Genomic DNA, 21,809 nt, shown 5'->3' on the forward strand with positions numbered 1-21,809 from the left:
ACAAAGCTGATCTTTGGTCCCTTTTGCCTCCCCTTTCAGCCTTGTGCTTAGATACGTCGGGGTCTCCCTTGGCGAGGCTCTACCCGTCCACTTTCTGAATCTCGTTTCCTCCTCACACATCCCGCCAGAGCCTCTCAAGACCTGTCCCCTGGAAATGTTTGTCAAGTTCCTAAATTCCAAGTTCTCTGACTTTGGAACTGCTAAAAACCACTTACATCTAAGGGTTACTGCGGGGTCTCATCGGGACCCGGAGCGTTAAGCGCTCAACGTGAGCCGCCCAATGAATGAAACCAACACAAAGCTAGCGGGGGTCAGTTGCAATAGCAGGGCGGCACCGGGGAGGGTCCAGTACGCAGGCGCGTATGCTGGGCGCTGCCCCTTACTAGTCCAGCCGGCCAATGGGAGGCGGTGGCCAGGAGGGCGCGCGGCTTCGGAGGGTCGTTCAACGTCCCACGACCGTGCTGCCCACGGAGGCTCGTGACGTCACCGTAAAGCGCCGGAAATGCAGGATCGGCCGCGCGCCGCTAGCGGGGAGGAAAGGAAGTTGGCCTCCGAACGGCCTGGACTGAGTGGGCCAGGCCACGGCCACCAGCGGCGGGTCCTTCGACCAACTGGGCGGCGCGATGGGAGACGAGATGGATACCGTGATCCCCGAGCGGGAGATGAAGGTCAGAGACTGGCCGGGGCCTCCCTCCTTTCCTCAGCTTAGCCGGCGTTGCCTTGGCGCCCCGCCGAACGGCGAAGCGCGGATGCGGCTGCCCCGCCTCCCGCCCGAGCTGCCTGCCGCGTTCAGTTCTCGCCAGCGTGCCCTGGAGCACTCCGCTGTGGCTGCCGGCACAGCAGCTCCGCCGGATGCAGTGTTCTCGTCCCATCTTGGTCTTGTGCGCGCCCGTTCCGTTACCCTAGCTACTTTCCCGTGGTGGTCGGAGTAGTGCTAGTAACTACTGTTTTCTGAGCGTTTACCCTGGTACTCGTAACAGCAGCCCTATCGAATAGTTGTTAATATAGAGGAGCAAATAGGCTCGGAAAAAAAACTTAACCAAAGTCACATTTGACAAGATGGCTGAAGTCCAGGTATTATGTTTTACTTTTATCTTTTAAAGACCCTCCCTTCTTTGCTCTCCGTGTACTACTCTGTAAGGTGGTCCAGGCTTGCCTAATGCAGAGTTAGGGTCATCACGTATCCACAAAACGTTTGGTTAACCGGAATGAGAGGACTGTTTTGGTACTAGAAATCAGTCTTAAGTCAGGAACTAAAGAGAGGGGCAAGTGGATCCATATGATAGTTATGAACACCTGAGAGAGAGTAAGTTACAGGAAGATTGTAGACATTTGAACAACGAATCACTGAAATGCATTCAGGGGGTTGTAATCATACCGTATTTACAGTAGTAGTGATTCTACCTGACAGTGCGGGGGCTGGGTCCACCCAATGAGAGTACACCTGTAGCCCCCGAGGGTTTCAGCTCTGGGTTTGGTGAGACCGAAAAATGACAACTGAGAGTTGGGGGTAAAAGGTCTGACACCAGGCTTTATTCTCGCGGTGGCAGGTCCAGCGCTAGAATCTAGAATCCCGTCCATATCTGTGGATCTGCATCCACATGTAGCAAGTCCACTATCCAAGCAACACATACAGCAGTGGCTCATTGTCATCACAGGTGTAAGCATGCACCTGTGCCGTAAGCTAATATTATATCATTGACGTGGGCGGTGGGCAAGTAGATTAGGGTCAGCTGGGCATCCTGGCCATGGGAACTTCCATTTTCCCTACAACACCATATTCCTCAGATATGCTGGGGCAGAAGGAAAAAAAGGTTTTAGACCACAGACTTAGAAAATGATAGTCTGCCTTTGAGGAGAGCTCTCCTGTGCCTCTTCATCCCACTGGCTCTCCACATTCATAAGACCATGACCCAAGTAAGGGTATTTGGGATTATCAGGACCAGAATTACAAAAAGACTGAAAATTTTATTCTACTCCTGTGTGAAACATGGTATGGTTTCACCTGGAAAGCTGTGTAAATTTCTGGTCACCATATGCAGTTGAAACTAAAAGTATTTAATCTTCTAGCACTTATATTAAATGTCAAATCCAAGGAAATTAGTATGCGGGGTATGTTAGGGAACCTGTACGAAACACTGTAAATGTACAAAGATGAAGGCTGAGAAAGGCTCTCTTCGGCTCTTACACTCTTGGAATGTTAGCAAAAGAGGATTCACATTCTTTTCACCAAAACCTTGACTTGAAGATAGGCTCGGAATTGAAGAAGAAAATAAACCATAGGTAGTACAGCTTAACACAGCAATTGGTACACTTCTGGAACTCTTTTACCAGAAAGTGTACACACTGAAAATTGTCTTTGAAAGCATATAGGTACATTTGTGGACTACTGGATGAGTCAGGCATCGACAGGAGATCAGAAAGGCCCCCAGGCCCTGAGGCACTAAGAAGCCTGAAAATTGCAGATGAAAATGTACTAGGTGGGAGACAGCAGGCTTCAGAGGCTGTGCAGAGGTGATGATGCACTTGTTGGAGGGAAACAGGGTGGAGTGAGTTGAGGCTTCAGGGGTGGGTGGGTCCAGTTGTGTGTGGCTTTATAGCCTGTGTTAAGGGTTTTAGACTTGTGTTTAGATGTTCTCATAGTATCCAGGTATGTTTATAGGCATTGAACACCAAGAGATTGACCATTTATATCCTTTTCTGTGGTGGAATTTGGTTTACTGTTTGGAATTTGGTTATCTTTCAGTGTCGCTGAATCCATATATGTCTGTTGAGTACTACACTGGATATTGGAGCTTGCAGTGTAGCTAGGTGATAGCTTTCAATATTGAGCAAAAATTTATTAAGCACTGCTCTGTGAGACAATACATATCATGAAATAGGATGAGATTATAAATAATAAACTGCAGCTTGTGTGGTAGTTAGGACAGTAAACTTGTAATGCAGAAAAGGAAAAGATCAATGTAAGCTTAATTAGTCAAGGAAGGACTTAAGCAAGAATTTTTAAACATTTATTTCACTAAATAAACATTAAGTGCTATGCCAGACATCACAGTACACACAGGAAGCCTAAAAATAACTGAGCCTCAACACCCAAAAAGCAAATAACCCTATTAAAAAATGGGCAGAGGGTATGAACAGACAGTTCTCCAAAGAAGAAATTCAGATGGCCAACAGGCACATGAAAGTGATGCTCCACATCACTAATTATCAGGGAAATGCAAATTAAGACCACAATGAGATATCACCTCACACCAGTTAGGATGGCCAACATAGAAAAGACTAGGAACAACAAATGCTGGCAAGGATGCGGAGAAAGGGGAACCCTCCTACACTGATGGTGGGAATGTAAACTAGTTTACCCATTGTGGAAAGCAGTATGGAGGTTCCTCAAAAATCTAAAGATAGAAATACCATTTGACCCAGGAATTCCACTCCTAGGAATTTACCCTAAGAATGCAGGATCCCAGTTTCAAAAAGACATATGCACCCCTATGTTTATCGCAGTACTATTTACAGTAGACAAGAAATGAAAGCAACCTGTCCTTCAGTAGATGAACAGATAAAGAAGATGTGGTACATATACAAAATGGAATATAATTCAGCCATAAGAAGAAAACAAATCCTACCATTTGCAACAACATGGATGGAGCTAGAGGGTATTATGCTCAGTGAAATAAGTCAGGCCGAGAAAGACAAGTGCCAAATGATTTCACTCATCTGTGGAGCATAAGAACAAAGCAAAAACTGAAGGAACAAAACAGCAGCAGACTCACAGAACCCAAGAATGGACTAACAGCTACCAAAGGGAAAGGGACTGGGGAGGATGGGTGGGAAGTGAGGAGAAGGGGAAAAGGGGGCATTATGATTAGCACACATAATGGCGGTGGGGGGCGGCATGGGGAAGGCAGTATAGCATAGAGAAGACAAGTAGTGACTCTAACATCTTACCATGCTGATGGACAGTAACTCTAATGGGGTATGTGTTGGGGACTTGATAATGGGGGGAATCTAGTAACCAACCACAATGTTGCTCATGTGATTGTATATTGGTACCAAAAGAAAAAAAATAATATCTAAAAAAAAATGAGCCACACAGTCATTGGACTGTGCTGGAATGGGGTCTGTTGGAATGTGGCAGACATGATTTAATTTCCTGTTCTTCCCTGAATTGATCTAGTTTTGATCCTTCACAACAGGATTTTCAGTTCAGAGCACTGAAGAAGGTGAGGATCTTTGATTCGCCTGAGGAGTTGCCCAAGGAACGCTCAAGTCTGCTTGCTGTGTCCAACAAGTATGGTCTGGTCTTTGCTGGTGGAGCCAGTGGGCTGCAGGTTTTTCCTACTAAAAATCTTCTTGATCAAATTAAGCCTGGAGATGATCCCAGTAAGATAGGTAATTACTTGCTTTATGTTGCCAAGTAAACGGAGGAGTGTAGTCAAGTGTAGAGAAGTGTGGGGTGATGTAGTTTCTTTTCCAAGAAATCATTCTAGTATTAAAATTAAAACTACTGTTAGTCCTGAGGTGGACCCGCAAGTCTTCTTCTGGGTAGGTCTACTTCTCCTAGGTAGGATGCCGGAAGCCTTTCTGGTTGTCCTCTTTGGTCTTTTATATTCCTTCTTTCAGTGAGTTGTTCCTTTGAGCTCAAGAGGGAAGAAGAATTTACCATTCTGTCATGCTTTTATTTTTGCTTAGTTGAACATGGGTTCTGGCTCTTTTGGAGAAGGGTTTTGCTGCTTGGTTTTATAGTTGGCACAATAGTACCATCCGGACCAAAGGAAAGTGTACTGTTTGGAACATTGGTGGAAAAATATGGTCCAGGACACTATTTTCAACAAGGAAAATAGCCGCACTTAGTTTCTGCAGGTTGTTACTTAATACATCAGTATGCATTTGTAAGAAAGCTGAGATTTATCTGCATGACTAGGTATCAGGGTGTGTGTGTGTGTTTCTATAGATGCAAAAATTGTTTCACATAGACCTCGTTAAAGGCGTTGTGCCTTTTGTTTGAAACATTAAATTTTCTGCTTTGTCTTTTTTTTGTATTTTCATAGTTGAGAAAGTACAAAGCTTGCTAGTTCCTATGAAATTCCCGATACATCACCTGGCCCTGAGCTGTGATAACCTCACACTCTCTGTGTGCATGATGTCCAGTGAATATGGTTCCATTATTGCTTTTTTTGATGTTCGCACATTCTCAAACGAGGTAAGCTACTAGCAAATTGTGGTGGGTCCTACGATTTTCTGATACTGAATCTTCACCTGGAAGTTCATGACTGGCCCTTGAAGTCTTTCTAGATTAAAATATGGGGTTAAAGAAAGGCCCTAATTATAGAATCATAGATCTTGGAAGGGACTTCAAGAAATTATTTCATAGTACCCCTTGCCCCATGTTGTTACCATTTCTCATTTACAAATAAGACATCCAAAGCCCAGGGAGCCTCAGGTGACTTGCCTAAGCACATGAAGTTAATAGATAACGTCAGAAATTCCTGTGTTGTGGGTCTCTGGCTTCCTAATATAGTGTTCTTTGTTCCAAGCAGTGTAGTAACAAAATAGTAATACTGAGTTTACACTGACTGTGTGCCAGGCCCGCAGTAACGCTTTACATGCCTTGTCCTTGTTCATGCCTACCACAGCCTTACACAGTAGGGACTATTGTCTTCTTTTTACAGATGGAGAAACAGGCCCAAAGAGGTTAAGCAACTGTCCAAGGACCGGACGCTTTTGAGAGGCAGAGCCATGATTTTAGTCTAGAGTCTGCTCTGTATTGATGATTCTGCACTTGTGTATCCCCTGCTGGGGGAATTGTGCTAGAATAATTGCCATTTGAAAAGCTGTGTTGAATGGTCTGTAACAGATTGTTATATAGAGCTAATTGGTTTTCATGGTCATGGGGAAAAATGACCTGTAATTTGAGAAAACTTGCATATATAATAATTTCCTTTGACTATTAAATGTCTCTGTATAATTATTAATTTATTAATTTTTGTTTCCGGGCATTTGTTTTAAAAGGCTAAACAGCAGAAACGTCCATTTGCCTATCATAAGCTCTTGAAAGATGCAGGAGGCATGGTGATCGATATGAAATGGAACCCCACTGTTCCCTCCATGGTGGCCGTTTGTCTGGCTGATGGCAGCATTGCTGTCCTGCAAGTCACAGAAACAGTGAAAGTGTGTGCGACTCTTCCTTCCACAGTTGCAGTAACATCTGGTGGGTAATAAAGGCTTTCATTCTAACATGTAGTAATGGTAATTATTAAAAAAATAATTTCTGGAAATAAAAACAAATGGGTTTTTGCTGTATTTGTTGTTGTTTGATAGAAGTGGAGAAGGTTATTTCCATAGTTAATGTCCTTGTGGCCAAACAGCATACATGATTTAACATGAAAGTGCTTGGGTTTTCTGGAGAAAGAAATATTTTGGTACAGCTTGTTTAGAACTGTGTTTTTGAGAGTAATTGTTTCTAGATCTAAAAGGGTGTGCTCTGAAAGTCATTTGTACCTTTGCAGGAAAAGCATTAGAAATACCAAATAGGAGTCAGAGAATGATTTCTTCATACTTGAAAACCTCTATGTTCCTTGTCTTAGCTAAAGACTCCAGAGGTTTCTGTACCTTTCAGCTTTCTGGGCAATGCTCCATTGAAGAAGCATTTTTAGCAGTTGATTCATTGATCTAGTGATAAATCATAATTGGCTTTTATCATCAAAAGGGCTTTTCTTTCACTTTGCTTAAGTAAGGATGATCCAGCAGTCCTCTGTGGGCTGACAGAAGAACAAGAAGTGGTGATTGGGTTGCCATTTTGTTGCAGATCTCATTGGTTTGTTGCAACTTCTTCAGTTTTTAATTGGTAGCGTTTTCTTCTTTGCTCAGTGTGCTGGAGTCCCAAAGGAAAGCAGCTGGCAGTGGGGAAACTCAATGGAACTGTGGTCCAGTATCTTCCTGTAAGTCTTGCCTCGGGCTTCAGAACTTTTCCTTACTTAAGTTACCCACTGTTTTAGGGGTGATTTGGGAGTACCTTTGGTGTTCCTTTCTACTAAAATGTAATTTGTGCTGATTACAACAAAAAAGCAAGTGGAATTCTTCCCTTCTATCCCATAGTCCTTCCAGAGGCACAGTCTATGCTCTCTTTAGTGGTGGCCTTCCCAACTTTTCTGGATGCTTATACAAATAATCTGTGTGTAAATGTATCGTTTTTGTTTTCTTTTTAACTAGAATGTGATCATACTCTACACACTATTCCCCAACTTTATATTTCCAATCCATTCCACAAAAACAGAGCTTAAGGGGAAAAGGAGTTAGTGGAAGGTTGAAGCACAGGATTATTTGACCCCTAGCTGAGTCCATCTTAAAGGGTCAGTTTCTTTGATTAAAAGCACCAAAGAAAATGGATGCTCATGTTGTTGCATGTCCACTCTGTCATCCTCTCCCTGTGGTCTTCCTGAGATAGTATGCACAAAGTTTTCCAGTATAAATTGACAAAGAATCCGTGTATGTATCCAGTCAAGCCTGGGTGGGAAGGAGGGGTTCACAGTGCTGAGTCCTGTGTTGTTGTGCATTCCTCCTTGGCAGACTTTTCTGTGGTATGCAGAGGGTGAATGGGGTGGTGTAGGTTTGAGGTGAAGGTTTTGTTACTTTTTTTTTAATTGTGGAAAGTTATATGAAATTTGGTACATACTCTTACACCATTAGCCTGTAAAAAGATAATACAATTGGTTTAATTTTACTGGTGTATTTGTCTTTCTCTCTCTCCTTTCTTTCTTTCTTTACTTTCTTTTCTTTCTAACTTACTGGTATATTGGGGTCCTTTTCAAGCTCATACATATAGAGCCACTTCATTCTTTCATTCTTTCAAATGGCTGCACAGTAGCGCACTGTGAATGGGCCCTGATTTACTCATGTCTTGTTATTGCTGGTTATCTGGATCACTATGAGTGGTTTTGCTACAATAAATGGTAATGCGTTGAGCAACCTTTTTGTCTGCATCCGAACATGTTCATGTAAGTATTTCTGTAGGATAGGGTCCTAGAAGTGGTTGTTCACTCTTCTCTGTCATTGGTCTCTCCTGGATGGGAAGATGAAACACAGGTGGCTTTTAGGGGAACTTAGTGGACTTGACAGAATTTCATTGGTTTAAGGATTGTTTCATTTGATGCTTTAAAATTTTTTTCAAATCTCTTTCAGACTCTGCAGGAAAAGAAAGTCATTCCATGTCCTCCATTTTATGAGTCAGATCACCCTGTCAGAGGTACCACATCTTCCTTTCTTATGGGGCTGACCTCTAATGAGATGTTGTCCGTAGTACAGAAATTTCAGGTCCTTGATGTACCTGCATACCTGCTCAGGTGCTCAGGGAAGGTAGTGCCTCCTGCATGAATACTCTCTTTATTTCAGTTAGCTAAGTCAGGGCAATAGCAGTCCCCTGGTAGACAGCAGTATCTCATGGTAAGTGGCATTAAATCGATCCTGATTCTCTGTTAGAGTTCTTCATAACTTGCCCTTATCATAATCTACCAGAAAAAAATACCACTTTGGGATGAATTTGGCTTCTTGAGTCTTTGTATCTAAATTATGTGTAGTGGGTGAAATCTGGACCTTTGTTTAAAGCTATAGTGCTTTGAATTTTTGTATCCAGGGGCTGTTAGTATTTTAGCATTCAGGGGCTATTCCGAACTTAAGGTGCTTCATTAAAGGTGTGTGTCTTGCAGTTCTGGATGTCCTCTGGATCGGTACATATGTCTTCACAGTAGTATATGCTGCGGCAGATGGGACCTTGGAAACTTCTCCAGACGTGGTGATGGCTCTGCTGCCAGTATGTATTTGAACGGCCCTCTTTGCTCTTTGAGAATGATGGCAGTCCCCTGCTAAAGGAGTTTGAGGCTTAGGCTTTGTTTCCTTCCTTGGCAGTGGTGGTGCAGCTTCAGGTGTAAGATTTCTACACTGCACCACAGGCCTGGGGACCAAAACGCAGGTGTCTGCTTAGGTTCCACTGTTCAGTCATAGGGTAAAAAAATAAAACTTGCTTTTGCTCAAGCTGTGAACTGTGAGTCTTCATAGATGTTAAGCTGATTAAGAAATTTTAGAAAAGAAAAAAAGAAAAAGTCCCAATTTTTAAAACTTCTCTTACTTATTGGGTGTTTATCCAATGCCTACCGTGTGCACGCATGGCTGTAAAGCTGAGCACACAGTAGTGACCAAAGCAGAGTCCTTGCTTTTGTGAATCTTACAAGCTAGTGGATGTGCTCATCATGAGTAAGTGTGAATTGGGTGATGGTGAAGGAGATGGGGGAAATATGGAAGGGTGTGGGATCTATGATGGTGGTGGTTCAGATCAGGGCTCAAGGAAGGCCTCTGAGGAGGAGCTGTTGGAGCAGAGAATCAAATGAAGTGAGGTGGGGGGGTGAGTCATTTTGAAGATGGAAGAACTTTTAATATCAAGACCTATAAGATGTTAACTAAATTGCAGTGGCCTTCTAAAAAGCACGAATGAGGCAGAGCTTTTATTCCAAATTGTTACTAGCTTTCAAAATCCAGAAAAAACACTAAAAAATGAAAATGCATAAATAAATGTCTAAATGTGGGAGTTGCACCAGTCATTCTGTTTTGCAATGTTGTTTTACTTAGTTGCAAATTGTGAGCTTCTTTATGGGTCAGTGAATAAAACCTACTTGGCTTTGGACAGGTAATCAGTTTATTTAGCTCTTCCTCTGCTGTTGGATATTCACATTTTCAGATATCCTGTTTTAAGAATGCTGTGATTCATTCTTTTTTTTTTTTTTAAATAATTATTTTTTATTGAAGGGTAGTTGACGCACAGTATTACATTACATTAGTTTCAAGTGTACAACACAGTGGTAAAACATTTATATACATAATTCTAGGTTCCAGCTATCACCCTACCAAGCTGTTACAATATCTTGACTATATTCCTTATGCTATACATTACATCCTGGTTACTTATTTATTTTACCATTGGAAGTCTGTCCTTTTTTTTTTTTTTCTTTTTTTTTTGTGAGGGCATCTCTCATATTTATTGATCAAATGGTTGTTAACAACAATAAAATTCTGTATAGGGGAGTCAATGCTCAATGCACAATCATTAATCCACCCCAAGCCTAATTTTCCTCAGTCTCCAATCTTCTGAGGCATAACAAACAAGTTCTTACATGGAGAACAAATTCTTACATAATGAATAAGTTACATAGTGAACAGTACAAGGGCAGTCATCACAGAAACTTTCGGTTTTGCTCATGCCTTATGAACTATAAACAGTCAGTTCAAATATGAATACTCATTTGGTTTTTATACTTGATTTATATGTGGATACCACATTTCTCTCTTTATTATTATTATTTTTAATAAAATGCTGAAGTGGTAGGTAGATACAAGATAAAGGTAGAAAACAGAGTTTAGTGTTGTAAGAGAGCAAATGTAGATGATCAGGTATGTGCCTGTAGACTATGTGTTAATCCAAGCTAGACCAGGGCAATAAAACATCCACGTATGCAGAAGATTTCTCTCAGAACAGGGGGGGTGAGGTTCTAAGCCTCACCTCTGTTGATCCCCAATTTCTCACCTGATGGCCCCCCTGCGACTGTGCCTGTCTTAGGTTGTTCCTCCCTTGAGGAATCTTACCCGTCTCTGGCTAACCAGTCATCTTCCGGGGCCATACAGGGAAATGTGAAGTTGGTAAGTGAGAGGGAAGCCTTATTGTTTGAAAAGGTTAGCTTTTTACTTCTTTGCATATTTATGCCCTGTGACTTCTATGCCCAGCATTTGTCTTGAGGTATCTTTACCACTTGGAAGAATTATGATACTCGGTAAATTTGATATGAGGCACGAATTCTATTTAAGGGTTGTAATTAGGAAGGAAGAAGAAAAGCTATAGAAGTAGCAGGCGGAAGAAAACCTGGAAAGATTGATTATTTCTTTGACATATCTTCTTGTAGAGTAACTTCAGCATGTATAGGTTTTAAGCTACTACTTAAATTGCGCACACACATTAACATAATAGGAGTATAGTTACATAACTAAAGCATACCTGTAATTACCAGCCATCTCCAGTGAAACCAAGAAAACCATTAAGGCACCTTAGGCATTTGTGAAAACTTATCTATGATATGGTGGATATTGTCCAACTGAACTTGAACCGTCTGAGAGAAATCAGACAAATTAAAAAAACCCATTCCTGGGGAATGTTCACCTCCCTTATGTTCTTTTAACAGTAAATAGTCTGTAGTTGTAAGATTTTGGAGCGCTACAATTTGCACTTCTCCTAATTCTTGGTTGAGTTCCAACAGTATAGATCCAGTCAAATTTGTTGTTTTACTGTATGCACAGGCCAGCTTAGATATCTCCTTCCTCATTCCCATGGCAAGTCCAGGAACTGGTGGGATGAGTGCATCTACAGCTGTAGCAGTGCGTGAATCTTTGTTGGGGTTTTTTGATGATCATCTTCTGGCATGAGTCTTCCAGAGGGTGCAGATGTTGGAAGTTCTTTTTCATATCGTATCTTAGTTCATTTTCAGGGTAGCCCAATTAGGCTTTGATCCTCTGTATAAACACAAACAGACCCTTTGCCTACACTTTTATATGCCCTTTATACCCTTGTGTAGAACTCGTTGGAGGTTACCACACAGGAACTGCCATTTTTTTTTTTTTTGCTTTGTTTTTGGTATCACTAATCTACACTTACATGACGAATATTATGTTTACTAGGCTCTCCCCTATACCAGGTCTCCCCTATAAACCCCTTTACAGTCACTGTCCATCAGCATAGCAAAATGTTGTAGAATCACTACTTGCCTTCTCTGTGTTGTACAGCCCTCCCTTTTCTCCTACCCCCCCATGCATGTTAATCTTAATACCCCCCTACTTCTCCCCCCCTTATCCCTCCTTACCCACCCATCCTCCCCAGTCCCTTTCCCTTTGGTACCTGTTAGTCCATTCTTGAGTTCCGTGATTCTGCTGCTGTTTTGTTCCTTCAGTTTTTCCTTTGTTCTTATATTCCACAGATAAGTGAAATCATTTGGTATTTCTCTTTCTCCGCTTGGCTTGTTTCACTGAGCATAATACCCTCCAGCTCCATCCATGTTGCTGCAAATGATTGGATTTGCCCTTTTCTTATGGCTGAGTAGTATTCCATTGTGTATATGTACCACATCTTCTTTATCCATTCATCTATCGATGGACATTTAGGTTGCTTCCAATTCTTGGCTATTGTAAATAGTGCTGCGATAAACATAGGGGTGCATCTGTCTTTCTCAAACTTGATTGCTGCGTTCTTAGGGTAAATTCCTAGGAGTGGAGTTCCTGGGTCAAATGGTAAGTCTGTTTTGAGCATTTTGATGTACCTCCATACTGCTTTCCACAATGGTTGAACTAATTTACATTCCCACCAGCAGTGTAGGAGGGTTCCCCTTTCTCCACAGCCTCGCCAACATTTGTTGTTGTTTGTCTTTTGGATGGCAGCCATCCTTACTGGTGTGAGGTGATACCTCATTGTAGTTTTAATTTGCATTTCTCTGATAATTAGCGATGTGGAGCATCTTTTCATGTGTCTGTTGGCCATCTGTATTTCTTTTTTGGAGAACTGTCTGTTCAGTTCCTCTGCCCATTTTTTAATTGGGTTATTTGTTTTTTGTTTGTTGAGGCGTGTGAGCTCTTTATATATTCTGGACGTCAAGCCTTTATCGGATCTGTCATTTTCAAATATATTCTCCCATACTGTAGGGATCCTTCTTGTTCTATTGATGGTGTCTTTTGCTGTACAGAAGCTTTTCAGCTTAATATAGTCCCACTTACTCATTTTTGCTGTTGTTTTCCTTGCCCGGGGAGATATGTTCAAGAAGAGGTCACTCATGTTTATGTCTAAGAGGTTTTTGCCTATGTTTTCTTCCAAGAGTTTAATGGTTTCATGGCTTACATTCAGGTCTTTGATCCATTTTGAGTTTACTTTTGTATATGGGGTTAGACAATGGTCCAGTTTCATTCTCCTACATGTAGCTGTCCAGTTTTGCCAGCACCACCTGTTGAAGAGACTGTCATTTCGCCATTGTATGACCATGGCTCCTTTATCAAATATTAATTGACCATATATGTCTGGGTTAATGTCTGGATTCTCTAGTCTGTTCCATTGGTCTGTGGCTCTGTTCTTGTGCCAGTACCAAATTGTCTTGATTACTATGGCTTTATAGTAGAGCTTGAAGTTGGGGAGTGAGATCCCCCCTACTTTATTCTTCTTTCTCAGGATTGCTTTGGCTATTCGGGGTCTTTGGTGTTTCCATATGAATTTTTGAATTATTTGTTCCAGTTCATTGAAGAATGTTGCTGGTAGTGTCATAGGGATTGCATCAAATCTGTATGTTGCTTTGGGCAGGATGGCCATTTTGACGATATTAATTCTTCCTAGCCACGAGCATGGGATGAGTTTCCATCTGTTAGTGTCCCCTTTAATTTCTCTTAAGAGTGACTTGTAGTTTTCAGAGTATAAGTCTTTCACTTCTTTGGTTAGGTTTATTCCTAGGTATTTTATTTTTTTTGATGCAATTGTGAATGGAGTTGTTTTCCTGATTTCTCTTTCTGTTGGTTCATTGTTAGTATATAGGAAAGCCACAGATTTCTGTGTGTTGATTTTGTATCCTGCAACTTTGCTGTATTCCGATATCAGTTCTAGTAGTTTTGGGGTGGAGTCTTTAGGGTTTTTTATGTACAGTATCATGTCATCTGCAAATAGTGACAGTTTAACTTCTTCTTTACCAATCTGGATTCCTTGTATTTCTTTATTTTGTCTGATTGCCGTGGCTAGGACCTCCAGTACTATGTTAAATAACAGTGGAGAGAGTGGGCATCCCTGTCTAGTTCCCGATCTCAGCGGAAATGCTTTCAGCTTCTCGCTGTTCAATATAATGTTGGCTGTGGGTTTATCATAGATGGCCTTTATTATGTTGAGGTACTTGCCCTCTATTCCCATTTTGCTGAGAGTTTTTAACATGAATGGATGTTGAACTTTGTCAAATGCTTTTTCAGCATCTATGGAGATGATCATGTGGTTTTTGTCTTTCTTTTTGTTGATGTGGTGGATGATGTTGATGGACTTTCGAATGTTGTACCATCCTTGCATCCCTGGGATGAATCCCACTTGGTCATGGTGTATGATCCTTTTGATGTATTTTTGAATTCGGTTTGCTAATATTTTGTTGAGTATTTTTGCATCTACGTTCATCAGGGATATTGGTCTGTAGTTTTCTTTTTTGGTGGGGTCTTTGCCTGGTTTTGGTATTAGGGTGATGTTAGCTTCATAGAATGAGTTTGGGAGTATCCCCTCCTCCTCTATTTTTTGGAAAACTTTAAGGAGAATGGGTATTATGTCTTCCCTGTATGTCTGATAAAATTCCGAGGTAAATCCGTCTGGCCCGGGGGTTTTGTTCTTTGGTAGTTTTTTGATTACCGCTTCAATTTCGTTGCTGGTAATTGGTCTGTTTAGATTTTCTGTTTCTTCCTGGGTCAATCTTGGAAGGTTATATTTTTGTAGGAAGTTGTCCATTTCTCCTAGGTTTCCCAGCTTGTTAGCATATAGGTTTTCATAGTATTCTCCAATAATTCTTTGCATTTCCGTGGGGTCCGTCGTGATTTTTCCTTTCTCGTTTCTGATACTGTTGGTTTGTGTTGACTCTCTTTTCTTCTTAATAAGTCTGGCTAGAGGCTTATCTATTTTGTTTATTTTCTCGAAGAACCAGCTCTTGGTTTCATTGATTTTTGCTATTGTTTTATTCTTCTCAATTTTATTTATTTCTTCTCTGATCTTTATTATGTCCCTCCTTCTGCTGACCTTAGGCCTCATCTGTTCTTCCTTTTCCAATTTCGATAATTGTGACATTAGACCATTCATTTGGGATTGCTCTTCCTTTTTTAAATATGCTTGGATTGCTATATACTTTCCTCTTAAGACTGCTTTTGCTGCGTCCCACAGAAGTTGGGGCTTAGTGTTGTTGTTGTCATTTGTTTCCATATATTGCTGGATCTCCATTTTGATTTGGTCATTGATCCATTGATTATTTAGGAGCGTGTTGTTAAGCCTCCATGTGTTTGTGAGCCTCTTTGCTTTCTTTGTACAGTTTATTTCTAGTTTTATGCCTTTGTGGTCTGAAAAGTTGGTTGGTAGGATTTCAATATTTTGGAATTTTCTGAGGCTCTTTTTGTGGCCTAGTATGTGGTCTATTCTGGAGAATGTTCCATGTGCACTTGAGAAGAATGTATATCCCGCTGCTTTGGATGTAGAGTTCTATAGATGTCTATTAGGTCCGTCTGCTCTACTGTGTTGTTCAGTGCTTCCGTGTCCTTACTTATTTTCTGCCCAGTGGATCTATCCTTTGGGGTGAGTGGTGTGTTGAAGTCTCCTAGAATGAATGCATTGTAGTCTATATCCCCCTTTAGTTCTGTTAGTATTTGTTTCACATATGCTGGTGCTCCTGTGTTGGGTGCATATATATTTAGAATGGTTATATCCTCTTGTTGGACTGAGCCCTTTATCATTATGTAGTGTCCTTCTTTATCTCTTGTTACTTTCTTTGTTTTGAAGTCTATTTTGTCTGATATTAGTACTGCAACCCCTGCTTTCTTCTCACTGTTGTTTGCTTGAAATATGTTTTTCCATCCCTTGACTTTTAGTCTGTACATGTCTTTGGGTTTGAGGTGAGTTTCTTGTTAGCAGCATATAGATGGGTCTTGCTTTTTTATCCATTCTGTTACTCTGTGTCTTTTGATTGGTCCATTCAACCCATTAACATTTAGGGTGACTATTGAAAGATATGTACTTATTGCCATTGCAGGCTTTAAATTCGTGGTTACCAAAGGTTCAAGGTTAGCCTCTTTAGTATCTTACTGCCTAACTTAGCTCACTTATTGAGCTGTTATATACACTGTCTGGAGATTCTTTTCTTCTCTCCCTTCTTGTTCCTCCTCCTCGATTCTTCATATGTTGGGTGTTTTGTGCTGTGCTCTTTCTAGGAGTGCTCCCATCTAGAGCAGTCCCTGTAAGATGTTCTGTAGAGGTGGTTTGTGGAAAGCAAATTCCCTCAGCTTTTGTTTGTCTGGGAATTGTTTAATCCCACCGTCATATTTGAATGATAGTCGTGCTGGATACAGTATCCTTGGTTCAAGGCCCTTCTGTTTCATTGTATTAAGTATATCATGCCATTCTCTTCTGGCCTGTAGGGTTTCTGTTGAGAAATCTGACGTTAGCCTGATGGGTTTCCCTTTATAGGTGACCTTTTTCTTTCTAGCTGCCTTTAACACTCTTTCCTTGTCCTTGATCTTTGCCATTTTAATTATTATGTGTCTTGGTGTTACCCTTCTTGGATCCTTTCTGTTGGGGGTTCTGTGTATTTCCGTGGTCTGTTCGATTACTTCCTCCCCCAGTGTGGGGAAGTTTTCAGCAATTATTTCTTCTAAGATACTTTCCATCTCTTTTCCTCTCTCTTCTTCTTCTGGGACCCCTATAATACAGATATTGTTCCTTTTGGATTGGTCACACAGTTCTCTTAATATTGTTTCATTCCTGGAGATCCTTTTATCTCTCTCTATGTCAGCTTCTATGCGTTCCTGTTCTCTGATTTCAATTCCATCAATGGCCTCTTGCATCCTATCCATTCTGCTTATAAACCCTTCCAGAGTTTGTTTCATTTCTGCGATCTCCTTTCTGGCATCTGTGATCTCCTTCCGGACTTCATCCCATTTTTCTTGCGTATTTCTCTGCATCTCTGTCAGCATGTTAATGATTCTTATTTTGAATTCTTTGTCAGGAAGACTGGTTAGGTCTGTCTCCTTCTCTGGTGTTGTCTCTGTGATCTTTGTCTGCCTGTAGCTTTGCCTTTTCATGGTGATAGGAATAGTCTGCAGAACTGGGACGAGTGACGGCTGGAAGGACTTCCTTTCTTGTTGGTTTGTGGCCCTCCTCTCCTGGGAGAACAGCGGCCTCTAGTGGCTTGTGCTGCGCAGCTGCGGGCAGACAGGGCTTCTGCTTCCTGCCCGGCTGCTATGGAGTTAATCTCCGCTGTTGCTGTGGGCGTGGCCTGGCTCTGGCAGCTGCTCCAAAATGGTGGAGTCGCGTTGGAGCAGGAGCTGCTGGGAGGCTATTTATCTCCGTAAGGGGCCTCCCTGCTCCCTGCAGCCCAGGGGTTAGGGTGCCCAGAGATCCCGGATTCCCTACCTCTGGATTAAGTGAACCACCCTGCCCCTTTAAGACTTCCAAAAAGCACCCGCCAAAACAAAACAACGACCACCAAAAAAAAAATAAAGAAAAAAAATTTTTTTAATTAAAAAAAAAAAATTTTAATTAAAAAAAAAAAAAGGTGGTCGTTCGTTTTTCTTTATTCTCCGGTGCCAGCCTCAGGCCTCTGCTCACCGGTCTTTCTGCCCTGTTTCCCTAGTATTGGGGTCCCTATCCCTTTAAGACTTCCAAAAAGCGCTCGCCAAAACAAAACAGCAAAAAAGCAAAAAAAAAAATGGTCGCGCGCTTTTCTTATGTCCTCCGACACCCGGCCTCCAGTGCCCGGTCACTGTTCTTGCTGCCCTGTTTTCCCAGTATCGAGCGCCCTGCACTCTGGCCCGGATGTTGGGGGCTGGGTGCTCGGCAGCCCTGGGCTCCGTCTCCCTCCCGCTCTGCCTGCTCTTCTCCCGCCGGGACCTGGGGGGAGGGGCGCTCGGCTCCCGCGGGGCCGGGGCTTGTATCTCACCCCCTTCGCGAGGCGCTGGGTTCTCTCAGGTGCGGATGTGGTCTGGATATTGTCCTGTGTCCTCTGGTCTTTATTCTAGGAAGGGTTGTCTTTGTTATATTTTCATAGATATATGTTGTTTTGGGAGGAGATTTCCGCTGCTCTACTCACGCCGCCATCTTCCGCCCCCTCATTCTTTTATATACATTTTATGTGATTATTTTTTAGAACAAATACCTAGAAATTAATTTGGTCAAGTGGTATGTACTTTTTTTGGTGGGCTTTGGAAAACATTGCCAAAGTATCCTTTAGGAAAGTTGTACCAGTTTATATTCCTGCCACCCATGAGACTACCAGTTGGCCAACACGTGTGTCAATATGCAGTGGAACCATTTTTAGTCTCTGCCAATCTCATATACCTTTTATTAACTTAGGTTCCTGATAAAGTTGAATTAGAAATATACACTTATTGAGGTACCTTATTTCAAAATATCATTAAGATTTCCTATTCCCAGGGATAGTATTAATACTAGTATTTATTGACTACTGCTTACGTTCCATGTACTGACCTAGAAGTTTTATATGTATCATTTCATCTCACACTTGAAACAGCCTTTGAAGTAGATTTAGTAGGTTCATTATGCACATGAGAAAACTGAGTGTCAGAGAAGTTGACTCTCAGCCAGAAAGTGACAAGACAGTTTGAGTTCAGTTTGGTCAATGGCTAATGTTCATGTTCCTTGTACTGTACTATTCAGTGCTGCCTTTATATCATGTCTTTGGACATAGATTTTGAGTGAATTTTCTCATGAAACTTAGATTGTTTTATCTTTTGAGATCCTTAACTGTGTAGGATTAAAGAAAAGCTCATTTTATCTATTGTAGAAAAAAGAAGAAAAGCACCCAGAGATATTTGTGAACTTTATGGAACCCTGCTACGGCAGCTGCACGGAGCGGCAGCATCATTACTACCTCAATTACGTTGAAGAATGGTGAGCCGAGAACACAGGAGAGGGATTCCTACTTGTATTGTCAGGTCACGCCTAATTTGTGTTGTTCCCACTTTGAATTTTTTTCTGTAAGAGGGGAGAAACAGAGGATTGCGATGCCCTGAACATATTTCCATCTGATGCTAAATAATGCCTTTCTGACTACCACTTCTGTATCCCCAGGCTTGAATTATTTAGACTGAACATGTACTAATCTCAAAAATCCTATTTGCTCCATAATCCCAGTGACACCTTATGAAAATAATGATCTTTAAGGAACATATTAAAAGTTTCCCTGAGAGCATAAGATTCCCTTTGAAAGCCAGATTACTTGAAGCAAAGCTTCTGTTCCTTTCACCAGATCATCTGTTTATAGGGTGGTAGATTTATTTGAAATTCTGACTTGATTTTGTGTCATCTGTCCATCGTAAGTACGTAGACAAATTAACTGAGTCTCCAGGGCTAAAATCTTTTATGTCTAAAATCTTCTTACCTTTCTTCAACCATATAGAAATGCTTCCCTTCCTCCTCAACATCTCAAGGAAATCCTCAGATGTTACTACAAAATGAAGTCAGAGCTGTTGCTATGTTTGACTTTAATGGTCTTCTGGTTTTATTCTTTGAAGGGATTTAGTGTTGGCAGCATCTGCGGCTTCAACAGAAGTTAGCATTCTTGCTCGACAAAGCGACCAGGTAAATTTTTCTCTTTTGTCAGTTTTAGTGATACCTTTCTGAGAGAGATTTTGGAGGGAATTAACTATGTGGTTAAGATTTAGACGCATCCCTTTAATGAGTTTCTGGATGAGAGCAAAGCTTACATGACAAAGGGCCTTGGACTAGATGGCTTGGACTCTGCATTGGGCAGACGTGGGTGTCAGATTCTGCAGCATCTTCCGTGTCAAGAAAGCCCTTCTGCTCTTTTAGGATCCATCCACAATCTGGGGAAACATACCGTACTATCAGCCTGCAACAGAAATATACCTGGAAATGGAGGTTTTTCCTGCCTTTTTATGTTTTACCACTTCGATTTTCTTCCTGTTGCTTGAACCTACACCTTCTTTTCAATTAACCGTAACCACTCCTTGATTATGGGAGAGAAACATGCAGATCATACCAAATTGTGACTTACCAGAAACACTTCCTGTTCCACTTTGAAAAATCGCCAGAAAGCTAAAAGCCGCCATGCATATAAGCATCCACCTCCCTCCTATCATCATGGCCTCCTTGCAGGCAAGAATTGGGCTGGGGGGTGGCGGTGTTGGTAAGCTACCCCAAACCGCAGCAAATACGCAGTGAAAGGGAGACCTTTTTTTTATAAACTCTGCCTTGAGTTTCAGAATGTTTTATGTACACCACGCATAGGTACTTAACCCTCTTCAGCTGCTTAGTGTTTGTCCATCATTGTCTGGGTGGCAAGGTGGCCCCTAGTGCCTAGGGTGCCCACTTGGGGTCGGAGGCCAGAGGTCAGTCTGGTTTGCTGCTCTTGGACTGCCTTAACAAGTTCCTAACAGCACAAGTATTTTATGCATTCACATGTAAAATATACTTCCATTTTTGCTTTTTATCAAAGTAACTTGTGGACATTCCCAAAAACTCAAATAGTAGAGAAGGGTTTATAAGTGAAGAAAAAAGAAACACCCCTGCCCCACCCCATCTTTATCCAGTCCTGTTCTCTAGAGGGGACCATTTTTAACTTGTGAATTTTTCTTTTAATGGCTACGTATTTCTAGTACTCTGCTTCATCTTTACTTGGTGATTATTAATTACAGACTTAATTGGCTGTTAAGGCAGATGAGGAATTAGCTCATATATGGCCTTCAAAACCACCCCCTTGCAGGAGGGCAGGGGACTATTTTGGTTTCTTCTATTGGTTACATTTATAACTTTTTACTTTCATTTCTTACACATCACTGTCTGTAATACCTCTTGGCCTTCCACTTGTGAGAGGACTGTTCGCCCCACCACCCTTGCCTTTAGCGCACCTTCCCCCATGCCCACCTCCAGCTGTTGTCATCTGTGTCTCTTTCGCAAAATCAAAACTGGTACTGTTTGCATCCTGATCTGTAATGATTATTGTTTTTCTTTATTTTGTCCATAACGTTTTTCAAAGCTGAATGAATTTGGTTTGCTGTACTATGAATGTGACTTATTCACTCCATAGCTGAGTCTTGGAGTGTGGGTACATTCCCTTTCCTGAGTGGCATTTTGCTTTTCTCTCTGTTCCTCATTGAGCACTACTCCCCTTTGATTCATGCTGTTCAGTTCTGGTCAACACTGAAAGTTAGATAAAGTGTTATTGATTCCTAAAAATCAGACACCATTTTTTGGAAAAAACAGAGCCACTCAAGCAAATGTAAGTCAAAGGAGGGTTTATTGGAAAGACTTAGTGGTTTTCTCAAGGAATCCAGAGGCAGGCAGATGAACAGGCATGAGGAACTGACCCTGGGAACTGGTAAGACAAGAACTGTGGTGACCTGTCTACACATGAATGAGCACAGGGCCTCTGGCCAGCTTTATAAGCTCGTCGGCTCAGACTGCAGTAGACACCAAATAGGGTTCCTGGTCCCAATCCCAGATTGCTGGGAGCAGGTACTAAGTGGCTTAGTGTGGCTTTGGGATTTACCTGCCATGTTTAGGAATCTGCCTTGTGGTGAACAGTGCCTCAGAAAGTGTTCACGATGGTGGCTATTTTTTCACAAGGCAGGGACTTGATACACCAGAAACAGACAAGTTGCTTTGGAGAATTAACCCCTCACTTGATGGGGGTACTCATGGCTTTTAGACCATCTTCCCAGATTCATAGTCTCAGTTGGCACATAAATCGAAACCCAATGAGTTGTCTTTTTTCTTTCCTAATTGCACAGTGCTGGAAGGAACTGATGCAAAGCTCTGACCAACATGGCATTTTCTTCTGCTTCCTTTTTCCAGATTAATTGGGAATCTTGGCTCTTAGAGGATTCTAGTCGTGCTGAACTGCCTGTGACAGACAAGAGGGATGACTCCTTGCCCGTGGGAGTTGCTGTCGATTATACTAACCAAGTGGAAATCACCATCAGTAAGTGTAGTCTGGTGTAGCTTAGGGCAGAAATAGTCTGCTCTCTAGAAA

General features: G+C 41.7%; 1 protein-coding gene across 5 annotated transcripts in view; it reads left to right on the forward strand.

Moving 5' to 3' along the window:
• The first annotated feature begins 352 nt into the window (after positions 1–352).
• The window catches only part of NUP214 (nucleoporin 214), a 105,999-nt gene continuing 84,542 nt past the window's right edge, over positions 353–21,809 (forward strand). For 3 of the 5 annotated variants that reach the window (XM_036913550.2, XM_036913553.2, XM_036913551.2), the window contains exons 1-10: positions 363–668; positions 4,200–4,395; positions 5,055–5,206; positions 6,016–6,214; positions 6,874–6,944; positions 8,185–8,248; positions 8,709–8,812; positions 18,600–18,706; positions 19,330–19,396; positions 21,632–21,758. In XM_036913550.2, coding sequence (XP_036769445.2) covers positions 624–668; positions 4,200–4,395; positions 5,055–5,206; positions 6,016–6,214; positions 6,874–6,944; positions 8,185–8,248; positions 8,709–8,812; positions 18,600–18,706; positions 19,330–19,396; positions 21,632–21,758 — 1,132 coding nt within the window. In that variant the 5' untranslated portion in view covers positions 363–623. Of the gene's footprint in view, positions 669–4,199; positions 4,396–5,054; positions 5,207–6,015; positions 6,215–6,873; positions 6,945–8,184; positions 8,249–8,708; positions 8,813–18,599; positions 18,707–19,329; positions 19,397–21,631; positions 21,759–21,809 lie in introns of all 5 variants that reach the window. The other 2 variants (XM_057499140.1, XM_036913552.2) reach the window with 2 other exon arrangements.

Source organism: Manis pentadactyla, chromosome 3, assembly GCF_030020395.1.
Source record: "Manis pentadactyla isolate mManPen7 chromosome 3, mManPen7.hap1, whole genome shotgun sequence".
Classification (NCBI taxonomy): domain Eukaryota; kingdom Metazoa; phylum Chordata; class Mammalia; order Pholidota; family Manidae; genus Manis; species Manis pentadactyla.